Source organism: Haliotis cracherodii, unplaced genomic scaffold (assembly GCF_022045235.1).
Source record: "Haliotis cracherodii isolate W230 unplaced genomic scaffold, xgHalCrac1.p SCAF_2, whole genome shotgun sequence".
Taxonomy (NCBI): Eukaryota; Metazoa; Mollusca; class Gastropoda; order Lepetellida; family Haliotidae; genus Haliotis; species Haliotis cracherodii.
In genome coordinates this window covers 33,241,387-33,263,233 of record NW_027266275.1, presented here as the reverse complement: position 1 = coordinate 33,263,233, position 21,847 = coordinate 33,241,387, and the positions used below count along the sequence as shown (strand labels likewise).

At 39.3% G+C, this 21,847-nt stretch overlaps 1 protein-coding gene across 1 annotated transcript in view; it reads left to right on the top strand.

Annotated features, from left to right (window-relative positions):
- Positions 1–3,593: 3,593 nt before the first annotated feature.
- Positions 3,594–21,847, top strand: part of LOC139469027 (UPF0764 protein C16orf89 homolog) — a 34,486-nt gene continuing 16,232 nt past the window's right edge. Inside the window, exons 1-2 of the mRNA XM_071251162.1 lie at positions 3,594–4,033; positions 19,472–19,624. Of these exons, the coding sequence (XP_071107263.1) occupies positions 3,832–4,033; positions 19,472–19,624 (355 nt within the window). The 5' untranslated portion in view covers positions 3,594–3,831. The remainder of the gene's footprint in view (positions 4,034–19,471; positions 19,625–21,847) is intronic.

Sequence of the window (21,847 nt, the reverse complement as noted above, 5' to 3'; positions counted from 1 at the left end):
AGTTTTAGACACAGTAAAATTATATGTTATCATGGGTTCCCAGGCTTGTCTCCCAAATACGAGTTGGAAATTATGCACACAAACCCATCTCAACATTTGATTCAGACATGTGTTGAATGTGTATCGAGCTGTTTCAAATGCACTGACGGTTAAGCTTATTTCCATTATACTTTTCATTGTCCCCTTATTCGTTTTAGTATAGTATTTACTAAATAAGTTCATTTTGATTTTAACCATTAGGGTAAGTACAGTTAACGTTGAAATCTCCTGTGATAAAACATGTACAAACGCAGTAATATTGACAGTAATGGTAACTATTGCTGACTCGGAAATAATTAATTTGGATATTTAATATATATTAAGATGGCATCTTTGAACCTTTTTACGCTTCTCACTGGACACATAGTCCAGATGGATCATATGAGACAGTAATAAGGGAAATTAAATATAAATAACTTAAACATTAAGTAACTGAGAAAGGTTACATATGCCCACGGGAATGTCCATGTTTCCAATATGGCTTCCCTAGCTGATGAGCGTCAGACGGCGAGAGGCGTTAATTTCAGACACGTTACTCACGGAAGTCAAACTCCCGCTCCGACTCACAATATAAGAGGGGCGAAAGACGAAACAGTCACCAGGAAATGAAGAATAGAACCAGAGGATCCAATTTATCCAAACGAAATCAAGACGTACGTAAAGATCATTCATCGTCTGTAAATTCTTTTCACCCTCCGTCGTCACTGAGCCAATTTTCTTATATTGTATAGTATACTGTGATGCGGCAATAGATCATGACAAAGATGTATGATCAACAAGAACCATGACAGTATATCGCTAAAGTGTCCCCTTCTTTCTGACTAACAGAACGAACACTGTTAAACACAAAATCACATAAATACCTCCACTGACATTGGCATTCCATGCAGTGCATCCTATCAATGTCACTGACAAGTTCCAATCACGAAGAACCTTCTTACTCTTTGACCAGATAAAGATTTACAATCTCATCCGGTCTTATTGCTTTTCCTGAAGTGACACTATACCGCTTGATCATGTCTGTATCCTGCCCACAATGGCAGAGGTAGATTGTGGTAGAGAATTATCACACTGCGTTACGTGATGGTGTTGACCGACGGTCCAAACAACTCCCTGCAGTTGCCAATTATAACCTGGTCAGATCCCCTGTTGCGTGGGGATCGTATGGTGGTTAATAACTGGTCACTGAGGACCAGTGTTGACTGATATCCCGACCGCAAATTAAACTTAGTCTATTCCTGGTCATGCAAGGTGTGTGGGAACCCATTCATATGAGGGATGTTCTTCAAAGTAATGTAATATACATCTACCGAAGTTAAATGTCTTGAGTTGCGCGTTAATAGGAAGGATGTGAGCAGATGCTCATTTTACGGATGCACATTCGCTGTGCCGTATGATGCCTGTTCTGTGCTCCTGATGAACTCTTGTATAGTCTGGCAACGTGAAATTTGTTTTCTAAAAATAAGAAGAGTATTTTGCGACCATGCTTAAGAACGGGAGCCTTTTTGTAAAAGGAACACAAGGACGCATCACTCACTGTTCGCCACGAAAGAAAGAAGAATTTCCATTTATATTTCAAAGTAATTCAAATAATCCATTGTTATTAAATGATATGAGCCTTTTCATAATTATGTGTGTGTGAGTGTTGTCAAGTCTTTGAACGACAAGAACAATAGACAAATGCCACGTAAAATATAATAGGCATGTAATGCATGTCATTACGCGGTGAGGGGAAATGATTATGACCATAGTGTCCGCTGTGGACATGATAAAGCTACACGGACAAAGAGGCAGTAGTACCACCAGTTCTCGGTGTTTGAAGGCCAAAGAGAATGTGAATTGTAGTTTATCAAAGAAGCATCTTGTTCAATTAACAAGTAGATGCCATTACACTCTGGCCCGTGGGGATTTTCGGTTATAATAAGTCCCAGAAACCAAATTGAATGCTTCTCGTGGGATTAAAGTGATCGGACGGTTAGACTCGCTGGTTAAGTGTCATGGCTTCCCAGCGGCGATGGACCCTACTCATAATATGAATCAGTTATTAAGTCTCCGACCATTTTTAAGCGCACCTGTATATGGTTTGAATAATATGCATACAATCCATATATATAAAATTATTATTATACCAGTATATATGCCTTCGAAATGATAAGGTTGACAAACTGTTAATGGGTCGGTTGTATTGGTCTGTTGGCCTCGAGAATTTGGTTGAACGCTGCGTTTAACAGTATTCCAGTTTTATCACGGCGTGTCAGCGTAATGTGGGAGGACAGCCCCAAGTGATGCAGGTCTCAGACGGTTACCACTTCGGTGAAACCCACGAGCACGGGTATGGTGCTGACAAACCTAGAACAATAATCGGGGTGAACCGGGATTCGAACCCACAATCATATGTTTCTGGCGTGCCCAAGGGACGCATCTCTGCACAGCGAATCGGGCGCCTTAGACGACTGGGCCACCCGTGTCCCCCATTGCATGATGAGACTGGATGTCTTTATCAGATTTGGCGGATGATAAAGGTCATGAATCTTGAACTCGTTTCAAATGCTATCCTCACTGCATCTGCAGAACATCTAGACGAGGAGCTTATTTTGTTATTAAACCGCGCATTGAAGGATGTTTGAACGGGTTTTCCATTATTAAAGTGTCAAGGAGCTACCATGGTTCAACGGTTCAATGTTTTGCAGATGTTTGGCTTGATTCTTTTTTTCGCTTTGAATGATACCTTCATAACATCCGAGATATAAAAACTATTTTTTAATTTAAAAAAAACGCATTGAAGGATGTTTAAAAAGAGCTGTTCCGTCTATTTATGAGTGACAAAGAGCTATAGAGTTCAATGTTTTAAAGGAGTTTGTCAGTTCTGAGATCTCTGCGCACAAATGAGCAAGTATGGCATCTGCTTATCTTTTGACACAATTCTTCAGTTATAATACTGCCGTCTATGGCAATATAAGTGTTGGAAACATTCCATGAATAATACATCCAATGCTATTTTATTTGTTGAAGAAAATGCAATGTGTATATCTTGTGAACATGTATGCATATGTCTGAGCTTGTCATACAACCATTGTCGTCATCGAAGGAATTAGTGCGTGTCGTGATGAATTTAGATGAAAATGTTTAAAAGATCGACACTACCACTGAGACTAAACACAGTCTATATGTAGAACCTCTAGTTTGGTTTCATGAAACATTTCTGAGATCCTGTTCATGTACAATTTCATAGACTGCGGACATAACTTATCGTCACTCGAATAACAGCAAATTAATTTCCATGTCGATTTTGCTCTTTTTCACGGGTGTACATTTTCAGCTCACAACCTATCATTACGCACACAGAAATTAGTGTCGGAATTGAGACTCATATCGCAAGTTCCATGAATAGCGTAATATGACCAAGGAACGGCCTTGATTCTGATAATATGAGCATCTCTGTCCACAGGCTATTTTACCGCCATACAATATGGAACAATTAGTATAATCCAGGTAATGCGGTACGCACCACAGGAACATGAGCTCGATGTCTGACTAGTAAAGCGCAGTAGCAGCGTTCGTTCGCCGTGGATCGATGATGGCAACTGATGCAGGCAGCGACAGCCTCGTGAGAACATAGGACAGTGACTACGAGGAAGACTGCCCCTCTGCATTTGTGTACTCCCTGCAACCAATAGGAACAGCCCGGTCACCCACGCAGGGTGTAGGGGGTATATCTTCACAACAGTAGAAGATGACGATCAGGAACCAACGGCTGTCTCAAAGATTACGTGTTGAAAGAATATTGTAGGAATGGTAGTATTTGCTCAGGCGGTTTGCTGCTTGCTACTCTTCGGGGTACCGGCTTCTATACAAGCTAAGGCCGTGATCAGCAACAACACTGATGTCCTCCTTGACCGTACCCTTAGTGCCTTGGGTGCCACTCTGGCCTTCTTCAGCAAGGAGTACCGTAGTGTCAACCTGGATGCCATTATTGGTACAAGGATAGTTGAAGGTATAGTTTTTGAACTTGTTTCTTTGATTTGTCAGAAGTTTCAACAAAACGAAACTACCAAGTGAAAGTAGCATCATATTTGATAAATACAACTTATTGGACTTTCATTGTTTGAAGTACTTCAGTATGCTTCAGGTTTCAATAACTGTCAACAGTTAACAGAAAAGTTCTCAAAAGTGACAGTTGGTAATCATTTGGTAATGATTCGAATGTTCAAATGTTCCAATGTTCTATATACCCCCTGTCAACTGTTCAAATGCCTGCATGTGAAGAAATAATGTTTAACTGCGCTCTCCGCTTGACATGGCCAATACGATGTGTCAGAAATACGTTCCACAATTTGTCTTATAGAAAATACTAGGATCCAATTTTACGTCAAGGGATATATGCAGCGCTATGCACACAAACGATGTTCATCATTATTCGGTATTCACAATGATCACGACAGTGTATTACCAAATGATTAATGCTATCAGTTCTGTTATTGTAATTCTGCTGCCCAATATTAAAATAAATGACAGTAACCTGATCAACACTTCCGATTCCACGACACGAATCCATGAACAATACATTGTTTTTACGACGCAAATGGCTCCATTTATTTTTCCAGGCTGATTGATCATGAGTTTATACTTTCAATTCATATGTTAATCTTAGATTGCATATGTGGATAGTAAAACGTGTTGGTTCTCAATTTATCCTTCGTCTGCTTTGAAATATAACTAGAAAAAATATTGTATCTATAACGTTTGTATCAGCCAACACAGAAGATAGGCTTGATCGATATTCGCAATTGAATGAAGAATTCAATGTTACCTTCCACCCGAAGTTCCAATTGACACACGTCAAGAACTGTTTGAAAATGTATGTCGTACAGATACTAATATGTTTAAATATCACAAAGAAACAATGTCCTGTCTGATAAAGCAAATATCCTTATTGACAACGGAGTCCCAGTGAGCAATTGGTGCTCTGTCTGCAAGGCTTTGACATCGTTGACCATGGATCTTTTTACAACTGATGTTACCCTTTCATTCGACAACAAACACAACTCACTCTTTGGCATGTCTTGAGCTGGACACGCTTACTCTTTTCGTGAACACCTGGTGTTGTCACTGATTTTTATTTATATATGATTCATCACTAGTAGATAATCGTGCCTGATTATTCCCTAACGTTGACGTTTTGACTTTACATTGCCGCATTTATTTTTTAATAGGTTTTGCAATGATTGTTCTAGAAAAAAAACTATTTCCCGTAGTACTGATAAGACAGCCATTCTTGGTTCATGGCTGCTATAAAGTAACGGAGAGCAATAACTGTAACATGTCAAACTGCCATCCTTTCCAATGCGATATATCATTAAGTCCATAAAGACCCCATTGACAGGTCCTTCTGTTTTGTAGGGATTAAATATTTCATGTGAAAACAACCTAAACGTATCCACACGTTAATTCTTTTGAATTTAAAGATGAACCTTATGGGATGAAGCAGCAAACACGGTGCTAAATTAAAGTGATAACATTCGTGAATGACATGAAAACATGTTTTGTTCCTATTCAATGAGGTTTCATTTTCGAGATGGTGATTTTACATGTTTCAAGAGACAATACAAATTCTCATTAAGGAATCACGTTTGTGATGTTTCCGATTTAAGCTATCCTTTTGAAATCGTGTATCTTCTATTAAAGAGAGCTCATACGTTTTGCTATTGTCGCTAATGAATTTTCGAAAAAAATCTCAATGTTTCAGTTTAAAACGGTTGTCATTAGATAACCATTAATGGATGACTGCATCAGTTATGCATCACGACAATCTACCACGGAACCTGAACCACTATAATGCTAATAACCTCAGTCCATTTATTTCTATTCAATAAGCATATAACGAAGAATGTTATTTGTGTCTGCGATAAACGACATACATGGAAAATAACATTCAATCATTGGCCACCCACGTTACAAGCAACAATCTCTTCTATTTTATATGTTTATAAGACAAAATAACCGAAACTCATTCTTTAAACTTTATAATACGTAATTAGGAATGAAAAAAACATAAGTGAACCTAAAAATATAACGCCATCACACGCATCACAGCTTTTGTATGAGCACCGATACTTGGGGGTGGGTTAAGTAATCAGTCCCGAGATACATATCTCGTGCGAACGAAATAGTAAGTCTCAGAAACGAGATAATTTAGTCTTTCTAAGAATATACGAGCCTTGCGAGAGTTAAATATAGTTTATACTAATGTTTGTTTGATGGTTTTGTAATTACCTTTTCAATATAATTATGTATAATACAGTTTTTTTATACATATTACATTAGAAAATACACCATTAAACTCTCTCAGCACTTTCCTGCTCATGTGTTCAAATGATGTGTTCAAAACCTTTATCTTCTTCTTCCTCTTCTTCCTCTTTTTCTACCTCTTCTTCCTCCTCTTTTTCTTCCTCTTCTTCCTCCTCTTCTTCTTCCTCTCCTTCCTATTCTTCCTCCTCTTCTTCTTTTTCTTCCTCTTCCTTTTCTACCTCTTCTTCCTCTTTTTCTTGTTCTTCTTCTACATAACCATCATTGTATACATTGTATTATGAATCATGAAAGGTACGCATTTATCTAATTAATAAACATACCTAACAAAACTCTTTCCATAATCATAAGATATCCTTGCTACAAGCAGCGTCCATTGTACGATGACGACTATGTCATGGGCGTGAGTGAATGTACACGAGCATACCAGGTGTTCGTGAACGGTGAGCGTATCCTGTCCCACCAGTGGCATATCCGTCACAAACACATGCACATACAAGTCAGTTGTTCACTTGAACAACCTTGGGAACATATTTGTATTATGGAACACGTTAGAAGTCTGATTTGCATCCACCATTATGCCCTCCATATATCTACCATGTAACGTAGGCTTCGGGTGCTTTGAGGAAAAGTCGTATGACGTTCCTTGAAGTATGGCAAACGTCATTCCGTTTGCGCTAGGAGATACGGCATTCCGATTGCGCTAGGAGATACGGCATTCCGATTGCGATAGGAATTTACCTGAAAAGCCAACTCATGTTAAATAAAACATGTATCCCGAATCAAGCGAACCATGGCCTTATAGGTGGTAACTTTATCCTTCAAGAAAAGACGGTAGACGATATGACTTTGGAGACTAACTCAGTGAGGTACAAGTGAATATTCACTGTGTAAAAAGTTAATCACCGTATTTTTATATCTCAAACGCCGATGTATCTTTTTTTTTAAATGTGTACGTGTGACATTGATAGTTTTCACAAAATGTCCAAGATATAACCAATATCTCCTGGAAATGACATACAAGGACGTATGCCTCCAGACCGTCGAAAGAACGGTTTTTATGTTTTTTATTTTATGCAGAGGAAGCAAAAGGGAGAGAGATTTGGCGATAGAGAGAGAGGGGGGGGGGCGGGGGGGGGGGGGGGCATCAAATACCATCCTAATGGGATGGCTAGTATATTTGCCATCCACACGAGGACTATATATATCAGAAAAAGAGATGGAATGAGTGAGTGATGTACGTCGCTTTTAGCAATTTTTTCAAACAATATCACGGCGGGGGACACCAGAAATACGTTTCACAAATTCTGAGCGAACGCTTCAATAATACACAGCTCGCACAATACTGTACACAAGGAAACGTCAAGCATCGGTAGACCAATAACAGGTTTTGTTTCTGTAAGGGTGTCCAAAAAAGACGATTTTCACAGCTTCTGTGTCGGTTAAAACGCAGGCCAAGCACTGATGCCAAAGGTTTACGAAACACAGGTATTGATTTCTACTACAAATTCAATACAGGAACAATATTGTTGTAACACATATTTTGATAGCTTTCGTGACATCAACCATCGAATTGCACAATCATGTTTTTGTTCATAAAGATTATAAAGATATTCTTCCGTCAGGGGTGTTAGCCATTAAGGTTATGGTGATTCGAACGTGTTCTCCTAGGCATCTTTAGGCGATAAATAATGTGGTCATTATAAACGGGGAGCATGGGTGGCCCACTCGTCTTTTCGCTGTGCAGAGTTGCGTCTCTTAGGCGTATCAAAAACCTAATAATGAGATCGAATGGCGTATTCGACGTGTTTATGTTTCCAGATTCATCAGATCGAGCTCTTACCATTATTATTAGAAATATTCCGACTGTATCATCTGTTTATGAATCATTATGAACCTTTGAAAATATTGATGCTACAATATCTATGGTCACAACGTTTTTTGACAAATTCCCCATGGATCAACGAATTATGTTTGTCATGTGAGCTAATGGTTTGCAAAGTTGAAAAATCAAATGTTTTAACAAAATTAAACTTGGTTATGTTCTGAGATTGCAAACACATTGCAACAAATCCTTTGAGGTTTTTAGGTTCACTTGCATGACATCTTAGTTAAAAGCTCTGCGACAAGTGTTCACGATGGATTTGCTCATTCAATCCAGACGTCATGTAGAACTTCAGTTTGTGATTATCGTAATCAGGTGAGCCATATGATAATAAAAGTATCTAAAGTGCCTATTCAATAACGTGCCTTGATAACTACTGTTCATTCTCAAAGCAACTTACAAATCGATAATGTACAAAATCAATACTTTTGTGCATATATTCTTTATTTCACAACTAAGCATTATTTGAATGTGACAAGCAATGAAACTGAATTTGAAGCTCTGGTTTCAATAGCAATATACACCAATTCGATATAAAGACATTCGATACATAAAAACTACTTGTTTATGAAACGTCACATTACATTGAACTGAAATCGACTAATAGTGGAACCAGTACAATATTAAAACCTAAGTCATGAACAGGAACAAAAGGTTGAAATATATTTTATCTGTTACTGAAAATTTTAGATAATTGCAAACGCTTGTAAAAAAGCTGCAAACTCCTTCTCTGTCCAATATTGTTCACTGGAACAGGAACCTGAGACAAGCATATTGTCCCCAATGATTTGTGTATCGGTTGGCCACTTCTAACAGATCCGTACACCGTATTATAAGTGCATATTTCACGAACACACTGAAACTGCAGAGTATCACCAGGGACTTAAGTCTACTATGACTTACACAAACTATCGGTATATGTATATTTGATCACATAGATGTGTGCACGTTTCCCAAAAGGCAGTGAGATATGTGACGTGAATCTTTGCAAGTCGAAAAATAATCATCTAGAGGCTCCGGGAAACAATATGCCATAAATAAGTTACGAGTGCAACTGTTACATTATCGGCTGAATAAACAGAGTGTGTTGAATACATAGCTATAGCATGCGTTGCTGGTCTTGTCGCCTTCGAGACGTGCCACCTCGGTAATTTCAGTGGCAGCAGAAAACTAAATAGCATCGACAACTTTTTTGTGTTCCAGACATTTTAAGACGTCTTGTAACAAGTAATTTGAAGGATCGTGTTCGGAATAACAGTGACACACATGTATAACAGCCCTGTCGTGTATGACACCTGGTGTTCACGTAACGGCATGGCGATGACTTGCTTCAACCGAGACACCAAGCCTGACCACCCAGGCACCTCTTACGACGGGCATGGTTTGCTGAAGAGCAGTTCTAACCCTGATCTCCAAGGGTTGTTATAATTCATAAAAGAATTTGTTATAATGTTATAACCGATATTAAAAAAGTCGATCAAACGGGTGTAAGAAAGACCATTAAAGTTCATTATACCTACATATGTATAAACCCTGGACAGTTTCACAGCTGCGTATGTCAAGCACTAGTTACGAGGTTGTAGAGATCAGAAGCCCACATTCTCAATACGTGAATTCCGAAGAGAGCCTCATTGCGTTGGGAGGCAGGCGCCTCAAGTATCAATAGTATTTCTAGGCCAACATGCACTCGTACGAAATGCATCACTTGCAGTCCTCTATATTATATCCCTTCATTCATAATCCATGATTTTCAAACGGTATAGCTATACATATCCATAGAAAGATATATCTAATTATAAAACGATCTTTGTCTTCTTGAAGACCCTGTAACATTGAATCCTCAATAGACACGCGGACAAGGTAAATATGGTTGACGTGACTGTTTTTGAAGTTAGATGTACAACACCAATAGATGTCTAGACTTATTATTAAGTTCCCCGAAACGAAACAGTCTGTTTTCAGAACTAGTTACTGTCATATCAATGTTGGTAGCGTCTGTCTCGTCAAAATAGTGCTTGTTAACCCATATGTGATAGTTGTGTCCCACCCCTGATCACGTATAATATATCATAGTATAATTCATGTACTATGGGACATATATCCGTATATCCTCACCCAGGATAGTCACTTTGTGATACATTCTGTATTCTGACCCTGATCTAAAATTAGTGATATATAGAAACTGCCGGGCAAAAGAAAGTATACATTCATATTTGATGTTGGATAAAAGGGAAACAAAGAGGAAATGGTTATTCGGTGGTGATGGATTTGAAATGGATATCATATTTGCGATTTTTGACCATAAGTTTAAAGTGTCTCGGCAACTGTGTAAGCCTAATAACGTTTTTTAATAGTGTTGTGATGTTTTGGTCAAATACACTTGTCAAGTGTATATATAGACTTTCTTTTGACACGTTTCGTGTATTGTATGGACGGATGGATGGATGGATGGATAGATGGATGGATGGATAGATTGATGGAAAGATTGATGGATGGATGGAACGATTGGTGGATGGATGGATGGATTGATGGAACGATGGGTGGATAGATGGGTGGATGGATGGATGGATAGATACATCGATAATGGTCATTCTAACCATCAGTAACCTATTCGATTCGGAAATGATATAAATCTGATGGATACGTAAAAATATTCAAAATCCTAAAGTATATAAAAATCATAAATTGATACCTTATATTTTTCTATATGAAATAGTTATACAGTAAACTACGGTTATAACGAACACGCTTATAACGAACTTACGGATATGACGAACTTACTTTTTTGGTCCCCACTATTTGCTGTAGTTATGCTGTATATATGCTTATAACGAACTACGGTTATAACGAACTAAAATTAGAAGTCCCTTTGAGTTCGTTATAACCGTACTTTACTGTACTTCATAATTGCGGTTTAAATAATTTAGCATCCAGTTTAATGAGTGCTACAGTCATATAAATATTAGGATCAGTAATATTAAGTTCAGTTCACATCCCTTTATACCATACACGTGTGAAAAGCTACATCCAATCCACTCAATATGCACACATTTGAACAATGGTGACAATGACATCTGTCTGCCGAAAACACATCGATTTTCAGCTGATGAGTTTCTATAGCCAGACACCATTTCATAAAGGAACTCCCCAAGGTGAGATAACGCTATATAGATGACGCGATTAGCGATTACTGATCATCTAATTGCTCATCCTGGAAAGTCGAAACTAATATGCGATGCGCGTGCGTGTACAATCCCCAGTAGGCGGCCATGTTTTCCGGCTCTTACAACAAGCACTGGCGACGGCTGTACTTCCTACTCGCTCCTACACGACATCCGGTTTGTCACATGACGCAGCTAGGTGGTCTGTTTGGCTGAGTGAATTGAGACAATTGAGTCATCAGGGAAGCCGTTGACAGCTGGACTCATAGCATTATTGGACGTTTTCCCTGTAGAGCGGCTGATAATTGTGGCAAATCTCCCCGGGATATCCCCAACCATAGTCAGGATGCGTAGTTCGACTTTTAATATTGAGGTAATAACGTACATGCTTACGCATCAGAACATGTCTCATGCACATTAGAACATGTCTCATACTAGCACGTAAATGTGTACCGGCCAGTAAAGCTAATGCTACAGCTAGATGTCATTTCTTTTAGATTTTAAAAGTATCCTTGGCAAGTGCGGATGTACCATGCCAGATGCCCTTGATCTGTGAGTTGGTGAGCTTGGTTCAACGCCACCTCGAAGAGTATAATTTCAGTTATAGCATGGCGTCCCGATGAGAGACTGTCGTGCAAGTAGATTTTTTTAAATTGTAGTTGTCTATGGAACCAAAAGAAACATTATGACTCTATAATTTTGTTCGACAGATTTCATCCTAATCATTCTTGTTGAGTGTATGTGTTTTAACTGGTAATCATTGATTTTAATGATGTGGCGTTTGTTGCAAGAATTCAGATTCGCTGAAGAAAAACATATGTAGTTCCATCAATTCATAAGCCTACAGGTATGCCGATTAAATGCCTTTAGGTAGCCTCTTACTTCGGACAAGTACATTTCAATAGTTAATGCACATGGTGAGGTCAACGTGTCTCAAACACCGGGTGTTATCATTGATTTTCTATGATCAGTTCATGTGATTTTTACCGCTATTCCGCCTTTTACGCCCACTGGAAACCGGATAATCGATACTGGCTATTCTCTCGCGCTAACTTTAATATTTATTTTCATTTCAACATCCCAGGTCATAGGAGATGACTTCAAACTAACGTTTTCTTTAAGTTCAGCTATTAGTATATGCTACAAGTCGCCTCTCCCTTTATGAGCAGGTATAACAAGAATAAGAGTAATATGTAACCCAGCCCATGTTCTTCGTCGCATATCTACCGCATGTGGAATCATTTGACATGTTTACAAGCGGTAATTGATTTTTAGAAGTACTGGAGTATTCCAGATAACGTATTGATACGACAAGGTGTCATGCGTAACGTTTTGTTCATCACCTTAGAACCGCGTGTAATATTCAAACGTACAGTGTTAGTTCCGGAGGTTAATAATAATAATAATAATAATAATAATAATAATAATAGGAGTACCGCGATAGTTTTGCGCAAATGTACAACGAAAAGAACATTAATTAAATTGTAGTAAAAGGAGTTTACATGGAAAAAGATAATCTTCAGAGTAAAATATGTTAACGATAGCACAGAGAATCTCCCTCTAATTTAATTACTTATTCCATCGCATAGTACCAGCCTCTAAAACCAAGATAAAAGCTGCGTGTACCTACCAAAGCCTTTGGTAACTTAAAATAAGCATCGACGTAGCATAAACTCTCAGGTATATGTATTTATAACTACACCGTCCAATGGATTTTATATTGTTTCTGTATGAGCCTTTTAGATCGGTCACCGGCTTAATACGACAGCAGTACTGGAAGGGTATCATCCGCTGTGGCTATTTCAAGGTTTCATAGAACCCAATCTGCGAATCAATGACGTTGTCTGGCCTTCACCAAACAATGCAGTTGGTTAGAGGAGAAGCATGATTGTTCAACAAATATTAAATTGCTTTTGTTCCTGATAGTGTAACGGACGGAATAAGATCATAAGCGCGAATGGTATCGCATGGTTACTACTGCTTGTCTACTGGTGGAACTACGCGTTATGTTCCTCTGTTGTTATAAGCGACAAAACATTTTCCATATACAGAAATCTCTTTGTACTATTCCGACTATAGCATGAGCACGAATAACTATCAAATAGTGATACCATGTGTTCGCGAAAAAGTGGGTGTAACCTGCCCAAACGGTGAGATCCGTCACTAAATACATGCAAAGACAAGTCAATTGTTCACCTAAAAAATACCACGTGAATATATTGTACAAGTCCAAATAGGTATGAAAGCTTTACTGAGACCTTTAACACTGTAACCTTTATCAACAACTATTGAGCAAGAGTCGTATGTCGCTCTTTTAAATCTTCGTGAAAAAGCTAGCTCGATTGTTCTACAAAAGTTGTGAAATGTGGACACCAGAGGCTGGGGCTGAATATTGCTAAATATTTAATATTTAATATTGCATAAAAGGATTTTTACTATTACTCTTGTCATACAGTTTCGTGGAGAGTTTTTTCTCTGCGAATCTTTCTACATAGATTTAAATATGAAACAGACGAGCTGGGCCCCGTTCCTCAAAGCGATCTTAGCGCGACGATGATCGTAAGCCTATGCTAAAGTATGGGACTTACGATCACCTTAGTGTAAAGATCGCTTTGAGGAACGGGGCCCAGGTCTCTCTAATCTCCTTTATTTCTAGTTCAGGTAGGTAAATCAGCGGAAAGGAATTGGCTATTTAATGATAATTGAACGATATCAGATCATCGATATTCCTGAGGCTTAAGTTAAACGTTCTGGCCAGTAAAAGCAACAAAACCCTTTCCATACTCATACCAAGTATCTGCAGAGTCCACTGTACTATCCAATCACTATCCAATCACTATCCAATATAGGTGGTACCACGTGATCGGAAAAAGGTGAGCGTATCCAATCTGTACAAACAAGGGAACATATTTATGGTACAAATCAAAATGAGGACCTGCATCAGACATCATTTTGGTACCTGGTTCGTCAAATTTGGAAATGTCCTCCACATGTCTACCATAAAACCTTTTGAAAGCTTACTAAGGCCTTGCCTTTGCATGTGTTTGTGACGGGTGCCACCGATGGGGCAGGATACGCTCACGTATTCGAGAACACCTGCACATCGGTACTTGACAGTTAATCATAAACATGTTCATGATATAGTCTGCTTTTGACAGGGCTTTCTTGTGAATATGGAAAGTGTTTTGTCGGTTCGAGTATCGCATTGCGTCCCTTATATTAACGTCGAAGGTGTCGTTGTACAAAACAACCTTTGTGCTACGACTATCGTAAGTCTATGTTGAGGTATGGGAGTTAAGATCACCTTTGTGCTAAGATCGCTTTGTACAATGACACCCAGTAATATAGCTGCCATGACACAAGCATGGTCATAACCAATTGTAAGAATAGAAAGAATGAAACCTATGTCTTCTGCGTGACGACCTGAATGCTTTTTTCAACAGGCTACGGTAGTCCGACTCGGACATCGTATCAACTAACGCCTCTGCTCAGTCCAACATATAAGGGTTAACGTATGATAATTTCCCACTTGAGATACACAAACCAGACGCAAGGCAGTTATCATTCACTGTAATATATAATATTCACTCGGTCAATTCCAATCTAAATTCTGAACTGAAACGCTCTTTGATTGCACCTCTAGGGTATAAATGATTGTGTGTATTCAACATAGGATCCGCCGTACCCAGGAGACCGGTATTACTCTATCATGTCTATCTGAGACCTACTCTACTGCATTAATATGTACTCCTACTATGACATGTCTGTTGTATTCAGCTGGATTGCATCAAGAACGAGAAGCTTATAGGAACAATGTCCTTACATGCATGTCTTACACGAATCTGAATGCAGACACTTTCTAACCTACGGGTTGTGTGATCCGAATACATATAGCATCATTAGAGCCGGCTTGAAACGAACACGGAAATAAAATGAATAAAGTCTCTTGAGGAAGGAATAAAATGCATATTGCAGGTTTTGCGGTTTGGGCGTATTTTATTTGTACAAATTGAAAGGTGTTTAATTTAATTTTGTTGTTCGTTTGTTAGTTTGTTTGGTTTTTGCTTAACGCCGCACTCTGCAATATTCCAGCTATATGGTGGTCTGTAAATAATCAAATCTGGACCAGACAATCCAGTGATTGATATCATGAGCATCGATCTATACAATTGATGTGCTCATCTTTGATTGGCTAATCTAGTAGTTTATGTTAAGCATTCTGTTACCATAAACCGAAAAAATAAGTCACGATATGTTTTCTGAGTGGTTGGTAATAGAATGGACTGTGCCTGTGTTGCATTTTTGTGCTGCACAATGTCCCAGATTTCGTATTTCTGGCAGTTTTTTGTGTTAATGATTCACTAAGCAGTCTTGGAAGCTAGTATTGTTTTTGTAATCATAAGAATTGACTTCTTTCTTGTTTATACCTCCATAAGCGTAACAAATACTGAAGTCAGTTGTTAATCATACTAATGATATGTCCTTGCTGTACATAGGTCATGCCGGCGGCCCAGTTATATATCCATACTGGGTCCGTTTTCCGGATCTACCTCGAGAACAATTCTTTCTTTGTGAGCAACACAACCGTCTTAAAAGGGTATTACAGGTTGGGACTAGACAATCCAGTGCTTATTTTGAGCAGCGATCCAGGCCATCGGGGTACGATGACACGTAACCAATTCGACCACGAACCCCTTTATTAATCGTCCCTTTACGACCAGCATGGTTGCCAGGGACCCGTGATAACCGGAATCCCCACTGGGTCTTCCATTATTAAGCTCACACACCATGATAGAACTAGCAACTCATTCGCTGGTGATAAAACCTTTGATGTTTTGTGTCATAGGGGATGCTGTTTCAACGACTAATACTTCAGAATGCCAGTATGGATATATTCATGACAACGTGCAAGCGTTGGATATTGCGTGGGTACACCCTGAATTCTATATTGTTCTCGTATTTGGGCTAGGGAGTGCATTCATGTCTACAATAATAATCCTATTGTCATAGATCTATGTTTGCCATGCTATTTTAAACATCAAATAACTAAAATGTATTGTGTGTTCATGCCAAGACTGGGATACTATAACGGTACTCGGTGAGGTCACAGTGACTAAATTATCAACTAAACTACAATGTATTCAGAAAACTACAGATATTATGAGAATGACATTATCGGTTGTGTCTCTCATTTGCTGAGCCTAATTGTTTTTGCCAATCAAAAGAAAATCTAAATCTAAATACATAAATATATGTGCTGGTCAGTTAATAATAAGGATTGTGTGTGTTTTCTCCGTTGACACAACACAGTGATGTACACCCCTTGTCCATGTCAACAAAATATTCGAGTTCGCAAAGATTTCTTGTCAACAATCATTTATTTTTCCGAGCAGCACACATTGGTTATTATAATCAATCTTTTATGATTATGTTTCCTTTCAACACACGTGGGTCATTGTACACAAAGTTTTATACCTCCTGCCAACACAGATAAGTAATAATATACAACTATATATTTCACCCGTTGGTCATTTATAAACAACTATGTATAATTATTTCCTGCCAACACACATTGGTCATTGTAAACAACCACCTATTCTATTCTCTAAGCGACACATCTGGATCAGTGTAAACAACCATGTATTAGTATTTCTCCTATCAACACACGTGGGTCATTGTACATGGTCATTTCATTCGCCTACCAGTACAAATGGGTCATTGTGCAACAATATTTCTTTCCACAACAAATACATGTAAGTCATGGTTCAGTATTTCTTTCTCCAACCAATACAAGTGGGTCATTGCACACATCGTACAAGATCACTTTTTCTATACTACCAACAAACTAGATTCATTGAACGCAATCATTTCTTTCTCTTACAACTTCACGTGAGTCATCGTACAAGATCACTTTTTCTATACTTCCAACACACAGGAGTCATTGAACGCAATCATTTCTTTCTCTTACAAATTCACGTGAGTCATCGTACAAGATCACTTTTTCTATACTACCAACACACCGGAGTCACTTCATTCTTTGTCTTGCCTGTGTGAATCATAACTGATTCTTTACGGTCATTCTTTCTATTGCGAAATGCACTTGCGCCATTATGTACAAGCATCGCCCTCTCTTATTTATACATACATGTATTCATTGTACGCCATCCTATTCTGTCTCGAAGAATCTCAAGCGATAAAGGGGAAAGAATGTTACCGTTGACCTCACATACTGCCGCTGCAGTGAATTCAAACGCCAGAGAATATTAGTCTGTATCAAAAAGGTTCCATAGGACGTAAAGTTTAAATAGTGATAAAGCTTACATGAATGGATCACTGAGCGTGTTCTGCACAAGACATGTCAGTGACAGGAGACAGCACCCAATTAAATGAAACCTTGGGAATTACGATAACCATGATAGGACACCAGGAGATTGAGAGAGAAAGTGAGAGAGAGAGAGAGGGAGAGACAAAGAGAGATGTTACTTTTTGTCAATCAGTGTATATCATTCGGAGCATGAACTCAGAAATTTTATCACCGATGACTCCATACATTAAAATTAACAATCCATTACGATAAAACCATCGTTTGCCACACTTAGGGCTAATTGAGTGAACTGGTTATCGCATTGGTGACTCTGTACAACACACCTGTTCACCTCGGATCCATCACATCTCCCCAGGCGCATCAGACTCATTCATGTTAGTCTGCCTACGTAACCTAAACACTTTATATATAATTAGCAACCTGATACCTTGTCGCTCGAACTGTCATTGCGTAGTGGAAGTATGGGAAGAGTTTCCGCTCCGTGCCCATAGCGTGTCTATTGTACATCATGATGACACAACCAGAAACAGCTGCGCCTTCTCATCAATGTCCACAGATCAGCCAGCGTTATGACACGGCAGTCCCAAGGGTCCTCTTTACCGAAGGCCTTCGAAATACGAGGGTGGTTGTACCTTAAAACCATCACGATCGTCATGTTACAAGTGTCAAATATGAAAGGTTTAATTTTATTTGGATCAAAGAATTTCGTTTCTGATATCAAGCGACGGTTAATTCGCAGTGTCAACTGTGTACTGGTGTTACATTGACTGAGGCAAAAGGTGATAGGGTACAGCATGTTGACAATGGAACCATTGTTCGTATCACACTGAGGCTGTTATTCTATCCCGGATAACAATAGGACACGAACTATGACATATAGATAAGATATGAAAATCATTGACGACGTTATATTGATAAGCTATCGAACGTGACTTAATTTCGAATGTAAATTAATGAAATCAGTTGGTTCAGAGGTTGTTTCATCATCTATTTTAAGCATGAAAAAATCGTTTGATCTTCCTGAACTTGCACGAAAAACGGATACGTTGTAATCGGTGAATTGCTTTTTTTCCATTTCTGTTTATTCGCATGCACTATCTGATTTGTTATCTCACCGTGATGAGGTTAATATGAGTTTCTAGCATCAGGATTTGTCCGTTGTACATCCGTTACATCTGAACAAATTACATCTTCTCTTAAACTACTGAACATATCAGTATGACAGCCCTGTTCCTCATACAATTGCCATCAACAAAGTAAAGTTTAGTGACGTGATCTTACGTTTAATGGAAAATGTAAGTGAAATGGATTATTCAACAGGAATGAATAAAAGTGTTGTAACTAAAGACAAACGCTTGAAACTGAGAAGAGTCAAATATAAAATATATTTTAAAGTAAAGCGTAAAAAATCACTCTGTTTCCTTCTGACAGTGATTGTTTTTCCTTAAGGAAACAACACTCCGGTTATTCGTTCACAATGAGAATAAACGCACCCTTCGAGTTAGAATAACCGAAATAAGATCCCTTCCATTTGTTAGTTCCTTGTTATTTATTTATATGACTACCCCTTTGGCAGTGTCAGTTTACTGTGGATTTGGATGAATCCTGAACCCTCACAATGGCTTTAATGACACACGCATTGTGCCTAATAGTTCCTGGTAGCAATGTGCCTGGAAGGTTGGGCACTCTCTGACGTTTAAGGAGGATAACTGATTATTCTATACTATTGTCAAAATCATTATTTTTATCACACAGGTACTCTAAACGTTTTGCTTCGGAAGTTAGACAGCGACACCTCATCGCCTAATGTTCCTGTCAGACAGATCCAGCAGCTGAGAGACTTGGCCAGGAAGGTCAGTGGTGATGCCACGCCCTATGTTGCCGAGGGCACGCCCAATTACTACAGACGTGAGTAGGAACGTTGCTTCTGTAACTATAAATTGATTCTTCCTTGTTCCTTGTCCAGGTTAACATTACAAGAAGCCATCGAGCGATACCTAAAGGCAAGAAGACCTAATGCAAGGGGTCGAGTTATTCAAAAACTAGATTATATACACTGTTAAAGGCTTCGCCTACATTAGAACCATTCTTGTTAAGTATGCTATCAAAAAGAAAATAGACTTATATACACCTCGTCATTAATATCGAACCACACATTTTAAAGTAAAAGTAGAAAATATAATTTTCGTTTTTTTAAACTACAAGTACATATTTCATATACTACACCATCTGTGAACATAATATCACAAACACATGTACACCCTGTTCTGAGCTGCACGTGCATGCTTGCGTTGAGCATGCTTGTACCGGGGGTCGGTTTGCTAAAAATGCAGTATGCACATAGGCTCTTTTGGCGTATGTTATGTTGGCAGACACAGCTAAAATTTGGTTTTAGGCATAAATTAAGCTCTATTTTGACTAACCAGTGAAATGCCCAAGCGTCCAGTGCCTCTGAACCAAAGATGGCAAATTATTGGTATGCACCAAACTGGTATGTCATGCCGTGCTATTGGAGCACAACTGAACATTAATCACACTGTCATCAGCAGGCTAATACGTAAGCATACTGCTTCCGGTGAAGTGAAGGTTGCACCGAGGTCTGGACGTCCCAGAAAAACCAATGACAGGGAAGATCGTGCTCTCGTATGCCAAGCCAGTCGAAGCCCAAAGTCTACTTATACAAAGCTGCGACATGGATGGCATCCATACAACAGAGTGTCCATCAACACCATCAGACGACGCTTAAATTCTGCAGGATTGAGAGCAAGACGGCCAATCTGACGTCCACTCCTCACAAATCAGCACCGCCATGCCCGTTTAGCCTGGTGCCAAGCACGTGCTCGCTGGAACCTGAGGACATGGAGAAGGATCCACTGGTCCGATGAAAGCAGATTTTTGCTGCTTCATACAGACGGGAGGGCGCGAGTTTGGAGGCAGAGAGGCACAGTATATGATCAGAGGAACATTCACGCTGATGTTCCATTTGGGGGTGGATCCGTCATGGTGTGGGGGTGTTGTTCCTACGAGCTGTTCTTCAGCATCTCCAACACAACGCCATTGAGACACTACCCTGGCCTGTCAGAAGTCCAGACATTAATCCTATTGAGCATTTGTGGGACATTTTGGGACGTAGGGTGAGAGCAAGGGATCCTCCACTTCAGAACCTTCAGGAATTGACCCATGCAGTGCATGATGAATGGCAGCAGATCCCCCAACAGAGATTCAGACGTCGGGTGACCAGCATGAGGAGTCGTGTAGAACATGTTATCCAAGTGCGAGGCAGTTACACCAGATACTGAGTTAGCCAGTCATTGTGGACCTTACTAGTGTGTTCGACATTAATGAAATGTGAACTGTGTTGTGTGTCTGTTGTAACGACTCCGGCAGCCATACTTATTTCACCTTATTTCACGGTGATTTTAGTGAACTTTAGTTTGCTACAATTAAACCCTCACTTAGTGCTCAAATTCGGTCTTGTGTTGTCAATGTTCTGAATGAACGCTCACATGAGGCCATATAAACAGTTTTATGTGCTTTTCTAAGCACCATTTTTATGAGGTTGACGATCCAGTTTTACTTAGTGAAAAAAGTGGGTGTTGCGATATTTATGACGAGGTGTATAGTTACTATAATAAGAATTGCTGAACTGGAAATTTTGCATAAAAAAAGGAGAGTGGGCATCGATAAGACACTTCGGTTTTGTCCATTATGTGACTTATTCCACTAGCGCTCTGAGGGAACGCCATAGGTCTCCTCATTTGTCGACTATCTCGGGGCACTTTCGATCTGATTACGATCAGATAGTTCTCCCGTTGCGATCCAATAGCGATCTATAAAACCCCTTAGCGTTCTGAGTCTACGCTTGGTAGCAGAAGGGTAGGTCCAAGTCTGTCGTGGCGATCGGCGGTGCTCTAAGGTGTTACGATAGCGCTCTGACGGCATTCTGGGCAGAGCGCCACGGATCTTTGTGCAGGGAAGTCGACCTTGACGATCATGGAGTGAGTGAGTATGGTTTTACACCGCTTTTAGCAATATTCCACCAATATCACGGCGGGGGACACCAGAAATTGGCTTCACACATTGTACCCATGAGGGGAATCGAACCCGTGTGTTCGGCGTGACGAGCGAACG